General features: G+C 44.1%; 1 protein-coding gene across 1 annotated transcript in view; it reads left to right on the forward strand.

The window, feature by feature from the left end:
* The window catches only part of neo1a (neogenin 1a), a 161,717-nt gene that overhangs the window by 78,825 nt on the left and 61,288 nt on the right, over positions 1 to 21,604 (forward strand). The window contains exons 3-5 of the mRNA XM_053418626.1: positions 6,061 to 6,336; positions 7,189 to 7,339; positions 19,082 to 19,218. Coding sequence (XP_053274601.1) covers positions 6,061 to 6,336; positions 7,189 to 7,339; positions 19,082 to 19,218 — 564 coding nt within the window. The remainder of the gene's footprint in view (positions 1 to 6,060; positions 6,337 to 7,188; positions 7,340 to 19,081; positions 19,219 to 21,604) is intronic.

Consider the following 21,604-nt stretch of genomic DNA (forward strand, 5'->3'; position numbering starts at 1 on the left):
TAGAAAAGGGGATTGTTGGGATATAGTTCTTCCTTCCGTTGTGGAGGAGCTGTCCATGATCGCTAATGTCAGGTCCAGAGAAAAGAAACCTGGTGGAGGACAGAATAGAGATGTTTATGTGCTCAATATAAGTTTGGGCCATATTATCAAGTCCCAGATTTACAGGTCATTATGTTGTTTGCTCTTTATTTAGGTTTTTTAGGTTGGAAACACCTCAACCGACTGGAAGTTCCAGTCTAGTGAAAGAAATCAAAAAAGGATTCAGAACTTAATAAATTGTTAAATAAGTTATTAACCCAATGTCCCATAATCGCTCATCTGGCATTAATCATAATTTGTTTGTTTCTCGCTCTCTCTTATTGAATTTGATCAAAGTGCTTTTGTGACAGAGTTTTTAAGAGTTTCCTTCCCATCAGCTGCGGGCATAAATATTTGTGGATTTGAGAAATTATCAAAAATATTTTCTCTCTGGGCATCACAGCGCCAGAATAAAATGTTCTATCCTTTTCTTTGTGTGGTTGATTTGGAGATTTATAACTTTTTATCAAACTTATAAATAGAAGTTGACATGAGAAAATATGCCCTTTCTATTTCCCCTCATTAGTCAAATAATGTCTTTCGATTTATATTCCTGTGATAAAAGTCAGTAAATAATTAAAGGTCAAGCTGTGACGTAAACCCTCTCGTTCAGATGATGGGTTCGGTCTTCAGCTCTCGTGTCCTCTGGTATAAACGGTTCCTAGGGTTGTTTCAACCGACTTGGAAAATATGAGCCGTGTCCCATTTTAACATGATTCTTTATCCCTTTTCATTCCAAATTCTCACCGTGGAAAATGAGTTACTTCATGTTTCCAGTCCAAACACGGCTTTCTCGCTCTCTCTCTCTCTCTCTCGGCTTTCTCTCTCTCTCTCTCTCTCTCTCTCTCTCTCTCTCTCTCTCTCTCTCTCTCTCTCTCTCTCTCTCTGCGGCCGGAGCCAAGACGGGGGAACACATGTGGCTGTCTGGGCCGCTCCAAACTGTAAACCACTTAAATCCTCTCTTTTTTTATTCTTCTTCTCCACCTTAATTACTTAAACTGACGCTGCTTAAAAATCTGTAACGTGGAGCTCAGTCGTGTTTCTGATCCGACGCGAGCAGGCAGCCGTTCCACAGTCACTGACTGATTCAGCTGAATCTGCAGGGAGATCCTTAAAGCCTTCTGCATATTCTATTAAGCTGCTCATTGTTATTCTATACCTGATTTTAATTAAGAATAGTAGGAACCCAACTGTGCGATTTGAGTGTGTGTCTGTGTGTGTGTCTGTGTGTGTGTGTGTGGGGTCTAAAGTCGTCGCTCCTGTTTGTCGCTCTCTGCAGCACAACTCCTCTGTGCTAATCTCCAACCATTGATGGACACATTCATTCATTAGCATTCATATGATTATAAGCTCGGCTGGCAGAGCTGAGCAGATGATGTAAGGTTTGGTGAGTCTCACCGAGGAGGAGTGTCTCTCTGCCACCACCGGGTTAAGTGTTTTGTTTTCTAGGAGAAATGCTGTTTGGAGGCACATGAGCTCAGCAGGGTCACATCTGACTGGTGTTTCTGCAGCAGGAGAGGAACAAAGAAAAGGTTTTTCCATGAGAGCAGAACTCTGTCAGTTCTCCAGTTCTGACCAGTGAGGCCTCGTTGCTCCACTGGAGTCACTTGGCCTCATCACACTGTGCTAATGGGAGCTGGGATTGGCAGTGCAGCACTTCTCTCTGTTCGATAGATGGCCGCTGAGCAAGGGTGTGGAAAATGAGGCTCCCACCCAGTCGATTTAAATGGAGAACTGGGATTAATTGGAATCGATGGGGTCACTATCGACACTCCCCCCGCCTCCCGTCCACAGAGTCATGCCTTCACTCACACTTAATGTACTTCTGCTCACTTGAGCCGGTGCACATAACACACACACACACACACACATGTTAGAGGCTCCATAATGCGAAGTGGCCACTTCATTAACACCCTGTATGAGCAAAGGCCAAGTCGTAGGTCACGTGATCAACGCTCATTCACACAGACTGAGGCTACATCACATGACCACGTTTTCCTTTGGAAACCCGTCAACTCTGCTATGGAGACGTCAATCAATCAGATCGGATCCCTCACCCAGGGCAGACAGAAGTTCAACAGAAGCCGTGTGTAACTGAAAACATTAGCAAAAATAGCAATCTTACTACCGGCATCCAAACTACTTTGGAGTTTAACAGCTTATGTAACAGAGAAGCCTCGAAAAGCTACTGACCCGGTTTTTAGTTTGAAATCTCCGGGGCTGCGTTCTAGTCTGGACGGCCAGCTGTTGGACACTCAACTGGGTCTCTACGTTCACGACGTAGCCGGCTCTCATCCGTCACTAAAATAAAAACTACTGACATTAGTCTAGGCCAGGGGTCTTCAACGTTTTTCAGGCCAAGGACCCCAAAACTGGTGGAGAGATGGAGCAGGGACCCCCTACTATATAAATTGTATAAAATTGTCTTTTATATTAAGCTGGGCCTAGTGCCATATATAAACATAGCTACCCTGTTATTGTGCATTCAATACTAAGCTATTCAAATATAACACAGGCTCATATATTCATGTTTTTAATTTAAACATGTGCATGGTACGGGTGGCCATGCCACTGCCATTTATAAACATACATCTTGCATACAACACTGAGCTATTAAAGTTATTCACAGATTCATGTTTTAATTTTAAACATACATGTAGAAGAGACAGTGAATCCTCAAGCCATCTCTGGATGACACACATACTCCCACATCAGTGAGATGTCTGACCCTGATGGGTAGCACACAACTTATCTAATCTTGGACGGATGGAGGCTGTCAGGCAGAGGGTCAAATCAGCCTCTCAATATGTCGGATGCATGTTAATGTGTATTTAAAGACATTTAAATTTGTGAAAAAAAATAGAAAATAAATCTTTTTTTTTTTTTTTTTACATTAAAAAAATTCTAATCAACCAAACATTTCGCGACCCCCTTGCAGTACCTCCGCGGACCCCCTAGGGGTCACGGACCCCCTGTTGAAGACCTCTGGTCTAGGCTTCCAGACATAATCAAATACACGTGTAGGAGAAAAGCCATCATTCCAGCAATTCCTCTGAACACTGTCAAACACATGCCTTCAGTTGTAGTTGTCTCCAGTGTTCGTGATTGGTCAGGTGATACAGGACAGGGATCATTAACCCCAAATGCCTCTTTCAACCCAAAGCCTAGTCGTATAGATGTAGCGTGAGTCAGGAGTCCGAGGTGGTGAGGAGACTATATTCTCTGTCCTGTCTGCAAAGGTTTGGTTTTTCATTGAGGCGTAATTCCTCTCCTGCCTGCAGATGAAGTTCAGGTTTCTCTCCTGTGTCCTCTCTGGGCCAAATGTCAAGTCTCAAGCCATTAAACAAAGCTGTGGGTGGATCTCCAGCTTTCTGGAGCCGGGCCGCTTTAACTCGAGGCCTCAACCTCATCTGTGGAAATGTCATCGCTCCACGGGACCAAGGATTTCAGCTCTGGTGTAGAGGGGAAAGCAGTTTGAGTTGAAGCCAGGCGCTGACTTTGGTTTGTCTCGAGCACATTGTGGATATCAGCCGTCAGTGGTTTGTTCTCTGAAGGTACAACAAGTGTTGATTGGGAATATTAAAGATAGAATATGCAAAAATTCAACGTTAAAATGTAGTGTAGCGGCCAATTAGCGAACAGAATACAGTTTGTTAATGTGTCGCTCTTTAGCACACAAACCATAAGTCGAGCAAAATAAAAAGGACCTTAAGGACGAATTCACTGAAGCTGAGAGACACTTAAACAATTAACAGTTATTAACTCACTATAGTAACATCAAACACTGGAAATTATATAACTTAACTTAAATCATGTGTTTTTAAAGAGATCTGTTTTAATAACCATCTATATAATCTTTCAATTTTCTGTGTAAATGAATTTGAAACTCAGATTCAGAAATGTAATTATTACAGTAACACATCATCAACATGCAACTGCCACTGCATCACATGACTGCAGCTGCACAACCAGCAATTAACTATATCTTTTAATCTTTTTATTTCATCTGGATAAGCTGAATTTCTCCTGTAAACCTGATAAACATCCCAGAATTCCCCTCGGACGTTGGTCGGGCTGATTGCTCGCGGCGCTCCACACCTGTCAATCACGAGACGTCTTTGAATCAGTGCAGAGCTTCAGTCGCTCTAATCTAAATGATTCAGCTGAGGCTTCTTTTTTTTTTTAACCATCCCATCATTATACACCGGAATGATTGGCAGCTTCGATAATCAGTAATATCTGCACCGGCATCGTAGCTGCACCATTGTGCTGAGATGAGCTGAGAGAAGCTGTGGCCGAGAGATCGAGGTGTGGAGCTGCCGGGGCCCTTATCTTAAAGGGGGATTCACCCTGGAGCCGCTCCTGGCAGCCGATTGGACGGGAGAGCGGCCAGAGAAGCCAAATAATCACTCAGCGGCTCCTCAGCATCACTTCCTGTGTGCGAGCAACGGCTACAGGCGGCAAAGATGCATTCACACACAGATAAAGGCACAGCCACAAAGCCAGGAGACCTCTTTCAACTTAGTCACACATCTTGTTATCCATTTATTTCTGCCGCGCTCAGGCTCTCTCTCTCTCTCTCTCTCTCTCTCTCTCTCTCACACACAGACACACACACATTACCAAGGAGACTACCACAATCAGCCCAGAAACTCGAGAGGCCCTCCATGGCAATAACACAGCGTGATATTCTTTTTTTACTGTCGATGGATTGAGTGGCCGTCTGACTTTTTAAAAGCAGCTCCTCCCTTTTCACTAATAAACCCCCGACACTAACGTTTGCAGATTCCACACTGTACCTTTTTTTGCGGGGGGGTGAATTGAAGCCCGTCGGTTCGAATCCTCTTCTAGCGTTGGTTTTATATCAGTGGCTTCAGACACAGGGATTCATTATTTTCCGTGGAGATGAAAGTTGCGGTACAGACGCACAAACAGCCTGTGGATTCGTCCTTTTTTTAATTAGTGCTGTGTATCTCCTGCTCCGCCAAGCAAATTAACATCCACCAGCGAGGATGAGTGATTGTGATACACCGACGTGTGTGGTTAGTTGTGTGTCTGTGTGTGTTTCAGGGTGTTTTTTTGTGTAAGAGGTCGGGGTGTTGGCACTTTTTTTTGGTCTTCTAGTGATAATCTGTTCTGAATATGGATTCTGAGATGTTACTTCCAATTGGCGGTTGTTAACATTAGACCTAATATCCATATATGTAATGTGATATTTATATTTATCAGTTTGGTTTTTCACATCTGAATCTTAAAAATAATTATAATTGAAATTTAAAGTCTTTCTCAAAATCAAATCTGTTGATGCCTACACGTCAAACTTTTATTTTTACAGAATAAGCAATGCAGAAATGTAATTATTTATATATTCAGAGTTTAATAACGACTCCACAGGAAGTGCAATTATTTTCTTGATATAAATATATCAGTATCCCAAATTTTGGGATCGGCATCATCCCTCAAACATCTGCAGGTCTCTTGTTAAAATCTTGTGTTTAAATAGTTTCACTAAAGCAGTAAACTAATATGAAAAACATAGGTTTTTATTTATTAAGAATTCACAAAACCTTGACTTTTTGGCTTCATCTGTCCTGAGTGGGTTTGGTTTGATCAGTTTGATTGACAGCTCACTCACACATCATCGGCTGTTATCACACGAGGCCAAACCCTCGACTGGTGCACAGGCAAACAGGGACGTGCAAATGTTTGAGGCACTAAAAGTAAAGTGAGGATGCTTTCAAAAATAATCATCATGAATAATTTATAGTTTTTCGTTACCTTCACTCAAGGAGCTGGAAACCGAAAAAGAAAATGAACTGAATTAAATTACTGTTTTGTTGTGGCATCTCTTTGCCTCTAAAATATCACCAGTCGTCCTCGGTGCACCAGTTTGAAAAGGACTTAATCTCCCTGTCTTCTGTACTGGTCCCTGCATATTGAGAGCTTTTCGTTTTACACCCTCCTCGTGTCTCTGTCTTTCAGGGATGCCCAGGTTCGCCAGCCAGCCGGCGCCGTCCACCGTGCGTCTGGGGGACAGTCAGGTGATGGCGTGCGAGGTCAACTCCGACCTGGTGCCCTTCACTCGGTGGGAGAAAGACCGGCAGCCGCTGGAGCTGAGCGCCCGGCTGCTGCTGCTGCCGAGCGGCGCCCTCGTGATCAACAACGCCTCGGAGGCCGACGCTGGCCTCTACCGCTGCCAGGTGGAGAACGTGGGGTCGTCCAAGACCAGCGACGAGGCCCAGCTCCGGGTTCTGCCAGGTGAGTCCAGGAAACCAGGTTCATGTCAGAGAAGGAGTTGATCATTTAGAATAAAGATCAGTGTCGGAATTTAATCCCAAAAACAGATATTTACTGCAACGAGTTCAGATTTGTTGGACTCAGTTATTATCATTTCTATGTCCTTGATTACAGGTCAGTCATATTTGAGCTTCTAGGCTATAAAATAATAATCTAGTGCAGTAAATCTCAATTCATATTTAGTTCCATCCTCAGAATAGATGTTAGGGGCCATAAATCAGACCAATGAGAGCCCAGTGGGAGTGATTATCTCTCTGTGTTTTTGTGTGTGGTGACAAAATGCTGGATGGATACAGATGGATGTTTGTTTGTTTGTTTGTTTGGATGCTACTAAATGTAAATGGAATTAGTTTATTCGAAGTCGCCACAGATCAGCTTGGAAATGCAGTAACTTTGGAAAGAGACCCTGAGTAATGAATTCATTAAAATGATTTCATACATATCTGTCTGCAGTTTGAATCCAGTGTTAAGCTTTATGGAATTATTACAGTTCCAGTTACATTATTATTATTACAGTCCCTTTGCTGTGTAGACTCTGGGGTCACACACTCCCTGGTAGTCGCAGGACTCTACTCGACATTTGGTTGAACCTCTAAAGAGCTGAGACTTCAGCTGTCTCAGACGTCAGTGTGGACATTACTCATCTTGCTCTCGGTGTCAGGAGGCCCCCCCCCCCCCCCCCCCTCAGACGTGACTTCCTTTTGAAGCTCTGAAGATAGATGACTCCTGGAACTGGCTGCTCCGCTTCGTTTACTCTCCCCGACCTTGACCTCAGCCGTAACCCTCACACTTTTCTTTTTACTCCCATCTAAGAAACTGAAGACGAGCGGAAGCCGGAGTTCCTGGTGCAGCCGGCGGCGGTGATCAAGGCGCTGGGTGACAGCGTGCTGCTGCCCTGCGTGGTCTCTGGTTTCCCTGCACCCACTGTCCGCTGGATGCTGGGAGACAAGCTGCTGCAGGAAAGGTACGGACACTAAGTGGAGCACCAAAACAATTTCATCTGTTTACCCTGCAGATTAAAAAAAATGCTACGGATTTTGCATGATCTTAAAGTCTACAAATTAATAATCTGAATTTCAGGCCAATAGTAAACTTCATCATGATAAACCTTATTTATAAAGCAGCTTTAACAAGTTAAAATTGAAACATTTAAAGCAAACAGTTGGAATTTGGGATCAATTTGGAGATCACATAGCATTAGAGCAGAATTTTTAAAAAACTTGTTTGTCTCTAACACATCGATCTAATAAAATAAGATAAAATTTGAAAAAGTCTTGATATTTTTCCATTATCACATGCTATAAGATCTTAACTTAGGACTTAACTTTGTTGATGTCGATTTTACTCTACTACTTTTGAAAAATCTCCTTTTGCGAGGGATGGTTTGGTCGGATGCATTTTTCGAAACTTCTCGGTGTCTTGTAGTTTTGTGGGGAAGTGTAAATAATTCTACGTTAAATTTCATTCATTGTGCTTTTAAAAAGTCTTAAATAGAACTCATTGAAACCTGCAGCAAACCGGTAAATTGCGCTGTTATAGATTTATTTTCAAAACTCTTCCTTTCCCCATCACATTTGCCTGTAGTCCCTCTGAAGTCATCCACCGCTGTGTGCAGCTCCCACACATTCCTTGCTTCTGAAAAGCAACACACACCCGTAATGTTTGCTCCTTTGCACCCGCTGCCTCTGGCCTCCAGAAGCTCACCTCTTAGTCCTGGCCCCTGCACCCCGAGGTGTTAATGCTATTCTGCCACCGCTACCCAGAGAGCCCCGGGCGTGGGGGGGGTAGAACCTGGATGTGCCAACACAGCCACTTCAGCCGGGAGACGGAGGCTGCAGGTTTGCCAGCTCAGGGGGAAGTTCACAAATTAAGAGGCAGGAGAAAGTGTCACAGCGCCTGTGCTCTCACTCCTCTGGCTCTCATTAGCTTGGGCACCGCGGCTCAAATCCCTCAGCGGAGAATTGCATTGGACATGGGAAGTTTGATTCTCACCAATTAAGGAAGCACTTTGTTTACCTAACCCCTGTGTATCGCTCCAGTGGAATAATAACTCCGCAGCATGTGGGGTCAAGAGAAAAAAGATTTGAAATGGGGCTCGTTCGTCTAAATCTCGGCCCCGGAATGGGATTCCTGCCTTGTAGTGAAATTAAATGTAAGGTCATCACGCTGGTAACCGCCCGGCTCCGGTGTGGTATGAGCTTGAATCTCATTAGACGCTCAAACATCCAGCTCCGAGCGCAGCAGCACATTTGAAGTTAAACGCCTGTAGCACCTATGGAATTGCCCCGTGATTAACTCTGACCTCCAGGGGGAGCTGAGTGAAATGGTACTTATTAATCTACCTTGTATTAATTACAAAACACTACCCGGTGTGTGTACCCTGACACCCCCCCCCCCCCCCCCCCTCAGGTGTCTCTGTTTGCAATTAGCAAGTCCTCCCCACCCCCAAACAACCAGGGAGGTCTTTGAGATATTGAAGTGGACCCCCCCCCCCCCCAGGGACGTCTTGTGTGGAGAACACATCACTGAGGCCGTCCTTTTGATTTGAATACGACATCGACAATTAGAAAGAATAGCAGCGGAACTTTTGTCTTTGAGAGTCTCTTGTCCCTCTCAGGCTTTACAGGAGAGAGAGGAGTCGCTGTCAATTATAGAATGGGTGGGAAGGGGGGGGGGGGGGGATCTGAAAAGAGTGTCTAATTGGTCTTTGGTGTGCGGCGCTAGCAGGGCCTTCAAAGTGGCAACACCTCAGCTGCAGGCGTGAGATGAAAGTTACCGGTGGCAGACGCGGTGACTCGCCGACAGCCGGCATCACCACGATGCTTCCACTTGTTCTTTCTTCTTGTTCTCTCTCTCTCTCTCTCTCTCTCTCTCTCTCTCTCTCTCTCTCTCTCTCTCTCTCTCACGCCGTCTGTGTTCCCAATACCAGACAAAGAGGGACGGATAATGAAGGTGATTAGAAACGAGTGCAACGTGAAACCAAGCTGTGGTAGACTCATAAAATATACATCTTATTGACTAATAGGTCAATTCCTGCTTCCTGCTCGCCCTCGGACAGACGTGCTTCTGTTCACGCTACAGTCGGGCGGAGGCGTGGACACGCTCCACACACGCGTGTTTATAAAAACATCATAACGACCTCATGACATCAGGAGACAGCGCTCCTTTGTTTGCTGCACTCGTCTGAGCAGCGTGAAGAAACATTAAGAAAGATAAGCGTGTGCAACTGCTTAACAAGAAATTCTGCTCACACGCTTCACCAGATGATTCAAGTCGCACCTCGCAGACGTAGAAACCATGAATTGATCTCGTCCTTCCTCCTGCTTGACCGACTCCTCCGAGCTGCTTCAGGACGCCGTCCTTCAAACGTCTTTTTGAGAACGTGTCATATAAAGTTTTACTCCCACGACTTGTCTGGAGTCTTTGAGGAGTCTCATTAGCATGCTCCTCCTAACCTCCGGACGCCAGACAGTTCCTCTGTATCACCTGCTCATATCGCCATGCAGGACTTAAAGGCTGCTGTAGAACTCTTTGATATCTATGATGACAGATGGAGACGGAACTAAATCTCTAACTCTGTCGTTGGGAAGTTAAATATATAGATGGAATATTCTCTATATAGTTGCTGTGTCAAAGATAAGACATCGAGATCTAAGAGCTTTTGACGCTGGGGTCGACGTGAGGTAAACAAAATCATGTGATCTTGTCCTATAGTGATGACCAGTTATACTTTGTGTAGTGAGGTTGGGAAGGTGTTGCAGTTGTGACCTCACTCTTCCACCTGACGCCCCAATCAATTAAAAACCCAGTTATATGAATGAGTGTAGACGAGGTGGAGCCATTAATCTTCTCTGTGCTGGGATGAAGGACTCCTCTGTGGGTGGGATTAATCCGGTATCAGGCTCCTGACGCCTCCTGAAGATGATATGCAAATAGTTACAAGCTCACCGACATGAAATAAGACAGAAAGGCCTCTTCTGCTCTGCCGCACGCCCACTGGTGGGTCGGCATCACAAACACTCGCTGTGGAAAGAGAAGACATCAGGAGTGTGAAGTGTCTCTGTCAGGACACAGCGAGGCGTCCCAGGTGCTATTGTCATTATCAATATGGACATAAAAAAAACAGTGAAAATAAACATATCACAAAAAGTTGTTAGACTTTGCTGAGGTGGGAGCAGTTGGTGCATTAATAAAGATAAAACAAGGTGCAATAGAAACCGATTTAAAATGAATCGCATCACGTGAAGTTGACTGAAGAGATGAAGGAAACTGAGGCTGCACGTGAAAGTCACAGATCTGTGAGGAAGCTGTTTACGTGACTTGAATTAAAACATAAATTCATTATTAGTTCCTTGTTTATTTGATTTTTTGACATTGTTTGCTTTCTGCGGTTCCATTACAAAGGGTAATAATTTACAGTCTGATCCCACCAATAGATCTATACGTTGATATTTTCAAACCACATTAATTAAATGATAAAAATAAGAAGTGAGTGAAATATCCCAGCTTAGGAATCCTCACCCAGAAAAGATGGATAAAGCCGTCTCCATCACACGAGGGCTTATTCCACCACAGCCTCTTCTTACGTATTCACCAGTGTCGTGATCCAGGCCTCAGATCCATTCAGGCTCCGAGCGAGTCTCGTGCCAAGGACACCGAGCTCGGCCATTCCTTCTGATTAATCCCAGCAACGCGATAACGGAATATTAACACTCGACGCCGCCCCAGTCAACACGCTGGGAATCCATTCCTGGCAGATGCCCCCCCCCCCGAGTCCTCGGCGGCGGCGGCTTCCCCCAGGTGAACTGCACGGAGATGACAGGCCGGCTCCGGGTTCCTCCCTGAGAAGGACAGTCATCTTTTGTTCTTGGGAGTATCACTCTATCACCTAATAGAATTCCCCAGCAGTCAATAAAATGGATGAATTATGCATGTCGGGCCAGCAACAGGGGATTGACAGAGCATGTAAATCAACCCCCCCCCCCCCCCCCATCCAAAGGCTTCAAGCTATCTGTCTCCTCTCCTCCACGTCTCCTCGCCTTCATTTAAATATGATTGTGTGTATTGCATTTAGTTGTGTGTGTGTGAAGGGAGAAGCTGGGTGTCGGAAATTTGTTTGCAATTGGACTATTATCGGACGGCGGTGTAACCTCCTCCTCCCCCCCCCCGCACACACATCTCGCATACAAACACGCACGTCTTCTTCTTATTCCCTTTTTCATGGGTGAGGGGAGAGAATAAACGTTTACATTCACACACATGTATAAATGCAGGGCCACGCCGCTGTCTGTGGGAAGTCAACATTTGACAAGCAGCCGTCAGAGCCCAAGGTAACGTGAAGGGGAATTAGAAAAAGGCTTTTTCAGTGTTGTCAGAGAGATGGGTTTAAATCAAACTGCTGGTTATAGCGTTCAGAAAAAACCATGACACCAGAGACTGTATGAGGAGATGTTGGTGGCTCTGGTTCTCCTGCAGCGGTCCCACCTCAGTTCCGACCCTGCTCTTTGCTGCGTGTCTTCCCCATTTCACGCTTGCACTGTCCCCTCAATAAAGGTGAAATGTCCCAAAAAAAACTGTCTAAGAATAAGATGGAGGACACATCACCACTTTGTCCTGTTGTACAATAAAAAAGCCTAAAATGTCCCCGCGGAGGTGGTGACGAATCATGACTCAGCTGTTAATTATGACGTTTAATGTCATTTTTATAGCATCCGAAATATTTAACATACCTCATTGTGATAAGAACTACCTAAAAAGACCAAGAAGCCATCCTTGGATACAATTTAAATATGTAACTTGGCATTTTAGTTTTGTCCCTGTCACATCCACTAACATGGAGGAGGCTGAGTCGATAACCCATACTGCAGCCGGCCACCAGGAGGCGATCTAGAGGGTCGGACCTCCTGCTGCACCAACAGGTGTGAATAGAAACTACAAACAACAACCATCAGAGTTTCAGCTAATATTCCCCTCGATAAACACTCAATCACCCACTTATGAAAATACATAACTAAGAGGACGAATGACAATTTTCATTAAATGTTGTTTTACTGTTAGTTTAATGTTCCTCATAGTTCCAGCCCTGGTCCGTGTGGTGATCACCGGGGTTACTGCTGCCAACATGAAATTAGATTTTTATGTTGGTGACTCAGGTCTGGAGCCGTGTTTGAAATTAAACATCTATCAAACAGTGTCAACAGCAGGTAATTCCAGTCATGAGCTGTAACAATAACATTAGGTTAGATCTTATGAAATTCCCTCCGACCTCGTGTCAGACATCACGACGGCTCTTTGTGAAATTGCCAATTCACGACAGAGGGAGCGCTTGAAGCCGCAGATGAAAAGTAATAATGTGGAGCTCAAACCAGCAGCACTTTTATAATGGCTTTTATAATATTTTTGATAGCTCTCGCGGAGCTGCATGCATCGCAGAATAAACCATTCCACTCCTCTTGAGAACACATCACGGCCCGGCAAATACCAGCGTCATTTAAATTTTCATTAAAGCCAACACATGCAATCATCTGAAATTGTCTTCATTTTGAGTGTGAGTGTCGTGAAGTGGTCCTCGCGACTTTGACCTGTGTTATTCTGTACGTTGTTTTTAATCACGTTGTTTACGCCCACGCCAGCGACTGAGGTCAGGGAGTTTGTGTTCTTTAAAGACATTCTGCTTAACTCTGGTCGTCACGTTGCTTTGGTAATAAAAGTATAAGTATAGTGCAACTTCTCAATGAAACCAGTCAGAGACACACAGCTGGTTATTGTTACTCCCTCTTCAGCGTGACTATTAATAATGTTAATGGGAAATGTTCGTCATCTTTCTTGTGCAAATAATCAAGTTCTTAGCTTTTTCAGTTATCATTGTAAAACATTGATTCATCCTTTCTTGTCATTTATGTGTTAGAATGTGTGTATGGAAGTTAACTCCCTGCCACCTTTATATTTAGACTCATCAAATAATTCAAATAAATTACAAACTACAGAAGAAAAGGATAGAGAACAATCATTTGGACTTTTGTTCTAGTTCTTCCAGAAACAGATGAACACCTCGGTTCCCTCTATGTTCTCCTGGTTAGGGTCAATAGTTATGTTCATGTTTCTTGAGCGAGTTTACCTGAACATAAATTCATTCATAAACTTCCTCAGCAGAGCGTGAAAGCTCTGGACCTGACTTGTCACAAACATGTGACTCACACTTGTTCATCTCGGAAGCTTGAGCAAAACTATGAATGCATCATTTTAAACCACCGGAAGCTTTTTTTCAAATTGCATGACTTGCATCTCAAGTTATAGAACTTGCTTAATTAATTCAAGACTAATAATAACAACAATAACAATAACATATATACATTTTCCCTTATGCCAGAATGTTGAAAGCTCTTAAAAATCTAAAATAAAACAACAGCAATTAAAACAACAACCAAAGAGATTAAAATGAAATTAAAACGCTAAATTAAAACCCAATTTGTCAAACATTCACAAAAGCAATCTAATGAAATCCGGTACAACAGCTTGGAGGCTTTGAATATAAAAAAAGATTTAGCAGGAGGTGTTCATTCAACATGGTGTCAGGTAGTTCCTGCAGTTGTTGGGGATGCACTGGACTCCAACATGTTGAAATATCATATTTACATTATATACAGTATATTGTAGCGACCCAGCTCTCACTCAATGTCAGCTGGGATTGGTTCCAGTCCCTGTAATGCCATATTGGTGACAAAAACATTTAAAACACCTCTTGATATAATGTTGTAACTTAATAAAACGGTAAGAACCATGTGGATTTGAAGAGAAAGTTACTCTGCTCCACGTCTTTCCCTCCGCTGTAGTGAGGCTAGCATAGTTTGTCCTTAGATTCTGCTGAGGACCTCAGATTTCTTCTTCATTGGTGAAATGATAGAAACCAGCAGTGGCGGCGGTGGCATTAGGTAATTCAGTGGTTTCACTGGTGTGTGTGGCTGAAGGAACAGCACGAGCGACACAGTTTCTCTGGCACTGGAACATGAGAAGTTTCCTTTTATGGACGTTCCCTTTTCTCTCCGGCACATCTCACGCCAACACACACAATCTCACCAGCTCTCTTCAAAGACTGTTTCCTGTCTCAACATCTATTTTTATTCTACTTTAATTCCCAAGTAAGGAACCGGACTGGGAGGAATTCATTGGCTACCGGCCATTGGCTTTGTTGTTGCACGGTGTGTTTGTTCTCTAACACTTAAGCAATCTACTTAAGCATACATTTTATTTTACATCCAAAACACAAGACTGTTCCGCATCATTAGATGAAGGAGAATTGAATTGCTTCCCTATGGCTCTTCACCAGACATAATGTGGTTAGGATTTAAATGATATGCCTTAATAATCCGGTGTTATTAAGAGTGTAGTTCTGTAGACATGACACTGCAACAATGGGGTCAAGTGCCCCCTGGTGCCCCGGAGGACCCACCGCACCAATTTTTTTAACTAAACCACGAGTTGTGTGCTGCTGGTTTCTTTTGTAATATCCTCTAATCGAAAAGATCGGTCTCCTCTCAGGGAAACGAGCAAATAAAGTCAGGTATGCAAGAGTTGTTCCTGTCTGCAGGGCCGTGCAGCTTTTCATCAGGAGCCAGAGGGAAACAGAAACGTTTTCATGGCTGAGTCATTTAAGAAGCATCGGCCTGTTCTGATGGCATCGGGTTGTTTCTCACATTAATTTCGATTCCTTTATTTTTTTTATTCATTTCCTGAGCCAATCTCCTTTGTCCTCTCCCCCCCACCCCCCACCGTGCTCCCTGACTCATATCCGAACAGGTAAAGACGAGAATGTTTTTTCGGAGGCGGGACAAATCATTCCAGGCTGTGGATGTAAAAATGAAATCCCACTCCTCCCTGCACACGTTCAACATGATTCAAATCCCTGGAACAGTTCTGATTATTTTTCTGGTCAAAACGGGAGAATTTAGGAAAATGCAACACCTGGACCGGCACAATAGTTAACATCCGTGGTGCATGGCGGTGCTGGGAGAGATGGGTTGAGAAGGAGGACGGGTCGGTGGGTGTGTTTTATATAGAGAGTGACAAGTGGGGGGGGGGGGGGTGGAAAAGGAAAAATAAGGAAAGCGAGGTCAAAGGAAGAAAAGATTCAAGATTTCCGCTCCTGTCCATTAATAATAAATCTCCCTTTATTCTGTTATGACAGTTTCGATTCCACCTGCCTCCCTTTTGTGCCGCAGATATCAAGACCTGTGCCCGACCACTGTCACAGCCCCCCCCCCCCCGATCGCTCTGTGACTGCGTACCGCACCGCCGCCGCCGAAACACAAACATGCCCCCCCCCTCCCTCCCTGATCCGCAGCTTCCCCCTCGCCCAGGTGTACTGACCTTGCCACCGTTGTGTGTCATGCTAGGCTGAGTCGTCGCTCACACATAGCAAAATGTGTGTGTGTGTGTGTGTGTGTGTGTGTGTGTCTCTCCCCCCCCCTGCTGTCCCTCCCTCACTCTCCCCCCGGCGAGTCTCAGGGGCGTCCGCTGCCTTCACGTCTGAGTGACAGAACAGGGGACAAATTGTGTCCGGGGCTCCTGCGTGTTGACAGGACATCTTCAAATCCTTTCTTCTGGACAAGTTACTCACTGGAGACGAGCAGGGGGGGAGGGGGGGGGGGGATGTCTGTTTTAGCTTTTCTTTCTTTTGGATATTTGGTGTTTTAAGTCAAAATGTAGATATTTGTAACTGGTAAACTACATTTGACGGATTTAGATGTGATGCTGCAACAGATCATACGTAAAGGAATTAGTACAGCCTAAAATTACAGAAACCATTTTAGAAAATGATTTATCATCTTAGTTTGGTCCGTGTCCCATCTGCTAACATGCAGGAGGCAGGGTTTATGACCCACACTGCAGCCAGCCACCAGGGGGCGATCACACCACTTTGGTTTCACTTCACGGGAGCCGTCACATCTTTGAATATCGTTGCTGAAAATTGTGCGAGGCCGATTAGCATCATAGCACCTCGTCTGCCTGACACGTTGATGCTGTAATCTTCCTGTCTTATAACAACCGAACATCGCATGTGAATATGGAAAATTAAGTTTTAATTAGCAGCTAACGCACGAGACGTCACCTCCTTATACAGCAGACACCTCGTCTTCTGTTAAAGTGCAGAGAGCTCCCTCACAACAACAACAACAACAACAACAACAACAGCAAAATCTATTCTGTGCACTCCAGCCGCTGCAGCCGTGGGAGCTGAGATCGACTTGCTCCGGACAGAAGGAGAAAGCACCGGGTGGTTTTTGATGTGTGCTGTGCGACTCTCTTTCAAATGAAAGCGGGGAAGCTGTCGATGCTCTTTCTGGAATGAGGCCCGAGGATCTGAATAGTTGTCGTGGTGAGACTCACTGCAGGGAGTCCTGGGGCCTCGGAACCCAGGGGCATCTTTCAGAGGACGTCTTCTCCCATGTGGAGCCGCCCCCCCCCATGTGCACAGGACGTAATCGATGCTCAGCAGAACAAGAAGACAAAACTCCACTCCGACACAGACAGACAGGCAGGGCTACCAACTTTTAGGTGGTGGGATTTTTCCGATACTTGTGCTAAATCAATACTTATAAAATGGTTCTCATACTAAACGCTATAGACTCCAGCCGTCGGAGCTGGTGCCTGATTTCAAACCCTAGTGAAGCCAGAACCCAGAGCTGCAGGTGCAGGCGGGGGAGACGCTGTGGAAGCTCCAGCTCATCAGCCGTTTGTTTAAAAAGCTGAATCAAGCTGCCGGGCGGTGCTCCTCGGTGCACTCTTTACCTCGGCATGTCTCCTGGCTCCACTGTGCAGAAAACCATCATGCACTGATCTCGATCTCCTCGGCTGCATCGTGCTTGCTGTGAGTCTCTTTGGATTTCCATCTCCCCCAGCTGACCCGCTGCTCCCCGGCTCCTCTGCCTGCCTCTCTGCATCGCTCTCTCTTTGTTAATGCACAGCTCTCTCTCCTTAAGCTATCGATTTATGTTTTTGTGTCTCCTCCTCACCCTCCTCCTCCTCACACTGCTCTTCTCTGCATGGCTGTTGAATCAACCCCCCCCCCCCCCCCCCCCCCATGGGCTTATTGAGCAAATCAAAGTTGGGCCTGTTTAAGATGGAGGAGGGTCGCTGGTTTGAGAGAGAGAGGCTACACAAATATATACCGCATGTTGTGGTTTGTATTAGGTGTAAATAGTTTAGCATTATAAATATTTATGATCTCAGAGTCTGAAAATGACTCTGTTACACTTGTTATTCAGTTTTTCAGTCAGCGAGGCCTATCTCCTGCCACTCTGTCTACTGTATGTAAATGCATATGCTAATACACAAAGAGATTTGTGTTGGAAAACATTACCTGCGGAATGTTTAATTGGAATTTGGAGCCACAGCAGCTGAGTGAAGAGTGAAAACACTGTTTGTTTTCACAGTGAAAGTGATAAACCTTCTGACTTCTCTACGGGACATAGAGACGGAGAAGTCGTGAACTTCATCACTTGTCCTTGATGTGACATCGTTGTGTTGTTATTCTGTTCGTGTGCGTCGCTGCAGTTAATTAAGATCTGATGAAAGACAATGAAAACATTCATTAAGACAGTGGAACATCTGCAGTAATGACACTGAACACACTGCATAGCCCCGTAGCTGTAGCTCCAATAGGAGCAGCACGCTAATGTATAATCTGAGCTGATGCATCCTGAATAAAACATATTGACATCTGTCCTAATTTAACAAATAAAATGTATTATTAATTACAGATATTCTGTAATTTAGGCTTAAACATATGTCTTAAATATGTTGAAACTTTTGAACTAAGCAAGGAAAAGCAGGTTTATTTATAATTTCATACAAAGATGTAGAGACACAGTGACAAAACACAGATACAAAGTCAGAAAGCTTAGTTTAATATAATGTTCAAGCTAAATAAACATTAAAAAGAGTAAAATAAAAGACAATAATTCTCTATGAAAGTAATGTTTCGGTGGTTTTCCCAGTTGTAGTTCTTTCTTTACGATTCAGATTCTATCTTGCTGTAATAAACAATAATAATAAAATACATTCTTCTGTTTAAAAGGTCTTAAAAAGTCTTTAATCTAACTTATTAAAACCTGCAGAAACTTCGGTTTATACATGTAACAAATCAATTTGAATAGTTTTTGTCCTTTTGAAAACAAGATGCTTTTCTTTTATTCCCGTCCGACTCTATTTATATAACCAGATGTTCCAAAGCCAGACTTTCTATATAAATCCTGGTTGCTGGGATTGAATCGCACCTCGGGATCTTTTCAGGGCGGTTGAATTTGCTTTTAGTATATTTTATTCATCGGGGCTGGGGGGGGGGGGGTTGGTAAGTTGTGACGGAGCAAAAGACGCGAGTCAGAGACGTGGAGTCAAGCTCGGGTCAGTAGGGGAGCGTGGAGCTCCAGAGGCTGCGACCCTGACGGAGCAGGAGGAGGAATGTGCTTCGTAGAAATGTACTGAAATTACTTTTTACATAATTTACAAGTCTGGATAAAAATAAGACATGGAGGCTTTGACTTGGTCCAGATGCTGCTGCAGCGTCATCAGCCCCTCGGCTCCTGGATGTCATCTGCATACAGTTACAAGCAGAAAATAAAGATCCTTTCGAGCCGTTTTTATTATTTAAAGCAACCAGAAGGAAAGATTTGACTAATTTCCTCTTTGTGTGTCTCTCTCAATCCAGCGAGGGTCGCCTGGAGCTCCTGGCGGGAGGCAGTCTCCAGATCTTCAACCTCACGGAGGAGGACGCCGGCGTCTACACCTGCATGGCGGACAACTCCAACGCCACCATCGAGGCCCAGGCCCAACTCACGATACAAGGTACCCTCACCGACCCACTTCATTTGCTTTCTAGGAACACAGGTACAAAGTAAGTTGGTGAAGTGCGGTTAATAAACAGAGGTGCACACAATCACAACAGAGCTGGAAACAGGATGCATCCCTGCAGAGGAGGAGAGCTGAGTCTCTGCAGGTCGGACTGAACTCCCAGACCAAGCCTCTATTACAGCAACAGTCTAATTTCACCTGATTTATGTTTGGAAATTAGCTCATTAAATGCCCCCCCGAAGTCCCACGGCCGGGACCTGAAACCCAGCACCCGGCAATTTAGCTTGAAATTAAACGGACCAGGTTTGTTACTTGAATGCAAACGATGCAGAGCAGCAGAGGCTGTGGTGAGAGGCAGCCTCGTGGAGGAGGAGAGCTGCACTCCACGATGGCAGCCTGTGGAGTGTTTGTGCTTGTTTGTGTTTCACATAACAGCAGCACCGCACTGGAATAACAGAAAAAACATGAGGATGGTTGGAAGATAAAATATCGACAGGTTGAAGAATTAGACGATTCTGAAGCTGTCAAGGTTTTTTATTTTACCAGAGAAGATCCTGAGAGGGAGGCACGTACAGTTCAGTGTGTTTTCCAAGTGCAAATCAATTTAATCAGACTAATCACACTTTTATTAAATGTGAATCATGGACACAATATGTTTTTTTCTTTGTTAAATTGCAGCAACAACTTCTATTGTTTGAATATCTATGATCTAAATGTTATAATTTAAGACTACAAATGTTCATCGGATTATTCTCCATTGATTCTTTGGAGAATTCTATTAAGATGCAACGCTGCTGATGCTGTTGTATCCAAATATATTAGAATTTCTAGTATTAATTTTCGCCTGAAACTGCTAAAGCTGCTAAATCCTGAATGAGTGCTGACTGATCTCCGCCTTCAAAGTCCCACTTATCAGGCAATAGGAACCTAATTCGTGCAAAGCATGTCTGCAATAAATCCAGAAAGAAGCTCAGCATGTGTGTCACGATGCAAAATCCCAAATATTAAAGTGTAGCGTTAACAAAAAAGATCTTAAATGCAACTGGGATGTCAAACAAACAATTGTGAAAACAGAAAGTTTGAACAAAAGGAATTAATTTGCAGGATGTTGGAGTGTTATCACACCTACATGAACTGTAACCACACAAACGGGTGTATAACAGTTCTATATGCACGGCTTCCTGATGTGATGACAGGAGTTGAGTCAAGTCAACCAAACATACACCTTTAATTATACATGGTGATTGTTTTCTGTTATTACAGGAAACTTCAGAAACTATCTGTTCAGTGGAGACGTGCTGGCTTCCTGCAAAACTGTGAAAAGCTTATTTAATTGTGCAAATTCTGTGTGAGTGGGTCAACGTCCATCTTTACAAGTGGTTGTAACACAGAGGAAATTTAATAACTGGAAATGACTTATAATAAATCAAAAGCTTGACGTTAGTGATACTGATAAACATCTAAAACAGATTTTCAAATTGTAAACATATCTTCAGTTACTAATTCAGACATCTACAAATTATGTAATTACTGCCTCTGAATTACATCATTGCTTTGGATCTATGAATATGATAAAGTAGATAAACATTGAGCCAATCAGTTCATTGGATTTACAACACATCACACTCACAGTAGTTGTGTTGTAATCAACCCTCTGTTGGGACGTGTCTGTGAGAACAACACACATGCACACCGAGGCCCTGTTTGGATTTGTGTGTTGGATTTGTGATTTGTGTGTTTTTCCCAAGCTGAGCCCACATAACGGGATTTGCTGTGAAATAAGTTTAGAAAAGGGAAAAAACAACCGGAGGCCGATTCCCCGGATTCACACACACACACACACACGCACACACACACACACGACCACATCGTGCTATGACTCCATACCTGTCTCCCCAAAATCCCTTCATCTCCTCGTCACCCCTCCACCACCCTTTCATTATTCCCCCGTCGCTCAGCGTGATTAAAGGAGACAGTAATGGAAAAATCGGATCAGGTCACAGGAGGACATCTGACTTCACTCGCTTTGGGTCCTCGTGGTCGGAATTCTCCCCCCCCCGAAATCCCCCCCACTTCTCCTCCCTCTGTGTGGGATTGATCAGATGTCCTGAAACTTTCTTGAAAGACATCAGTCACTGTAACCCGATAACAAATACTTTAATTAGCTCCACCAGTCCGGACACTCGCTGCTCTAATTGCATTTGATTCATCCAGATTCCTGGAGAAACCAGATTGAGGCATTGATTCGCTCCCTCGACAACTGAAGGAACACTTTAAAAGGTCAATTGATTCCCCCCGAAGAAGTAGCTATGCTTGTGAAAAGACATTCATAGAAATCAATGCGGTGTGAATCTATGCTCACGACGAAGCATCTCTCCCC

Source organism: Pleuronectes platessa, chromosome 1 (assembly GCF_947347685.1).
Source record: "Pleuronectes platessa chromosome 1, fPlePla1.1, whole genome shotgun sequence".
Taxonomy (NCBI): Eukaryota; Metazoa; Chordata; class Actinopteri; order Pleuronectiformes; family Pleuronectidae; genus Pleuronectes; species Pleuronectes platessa.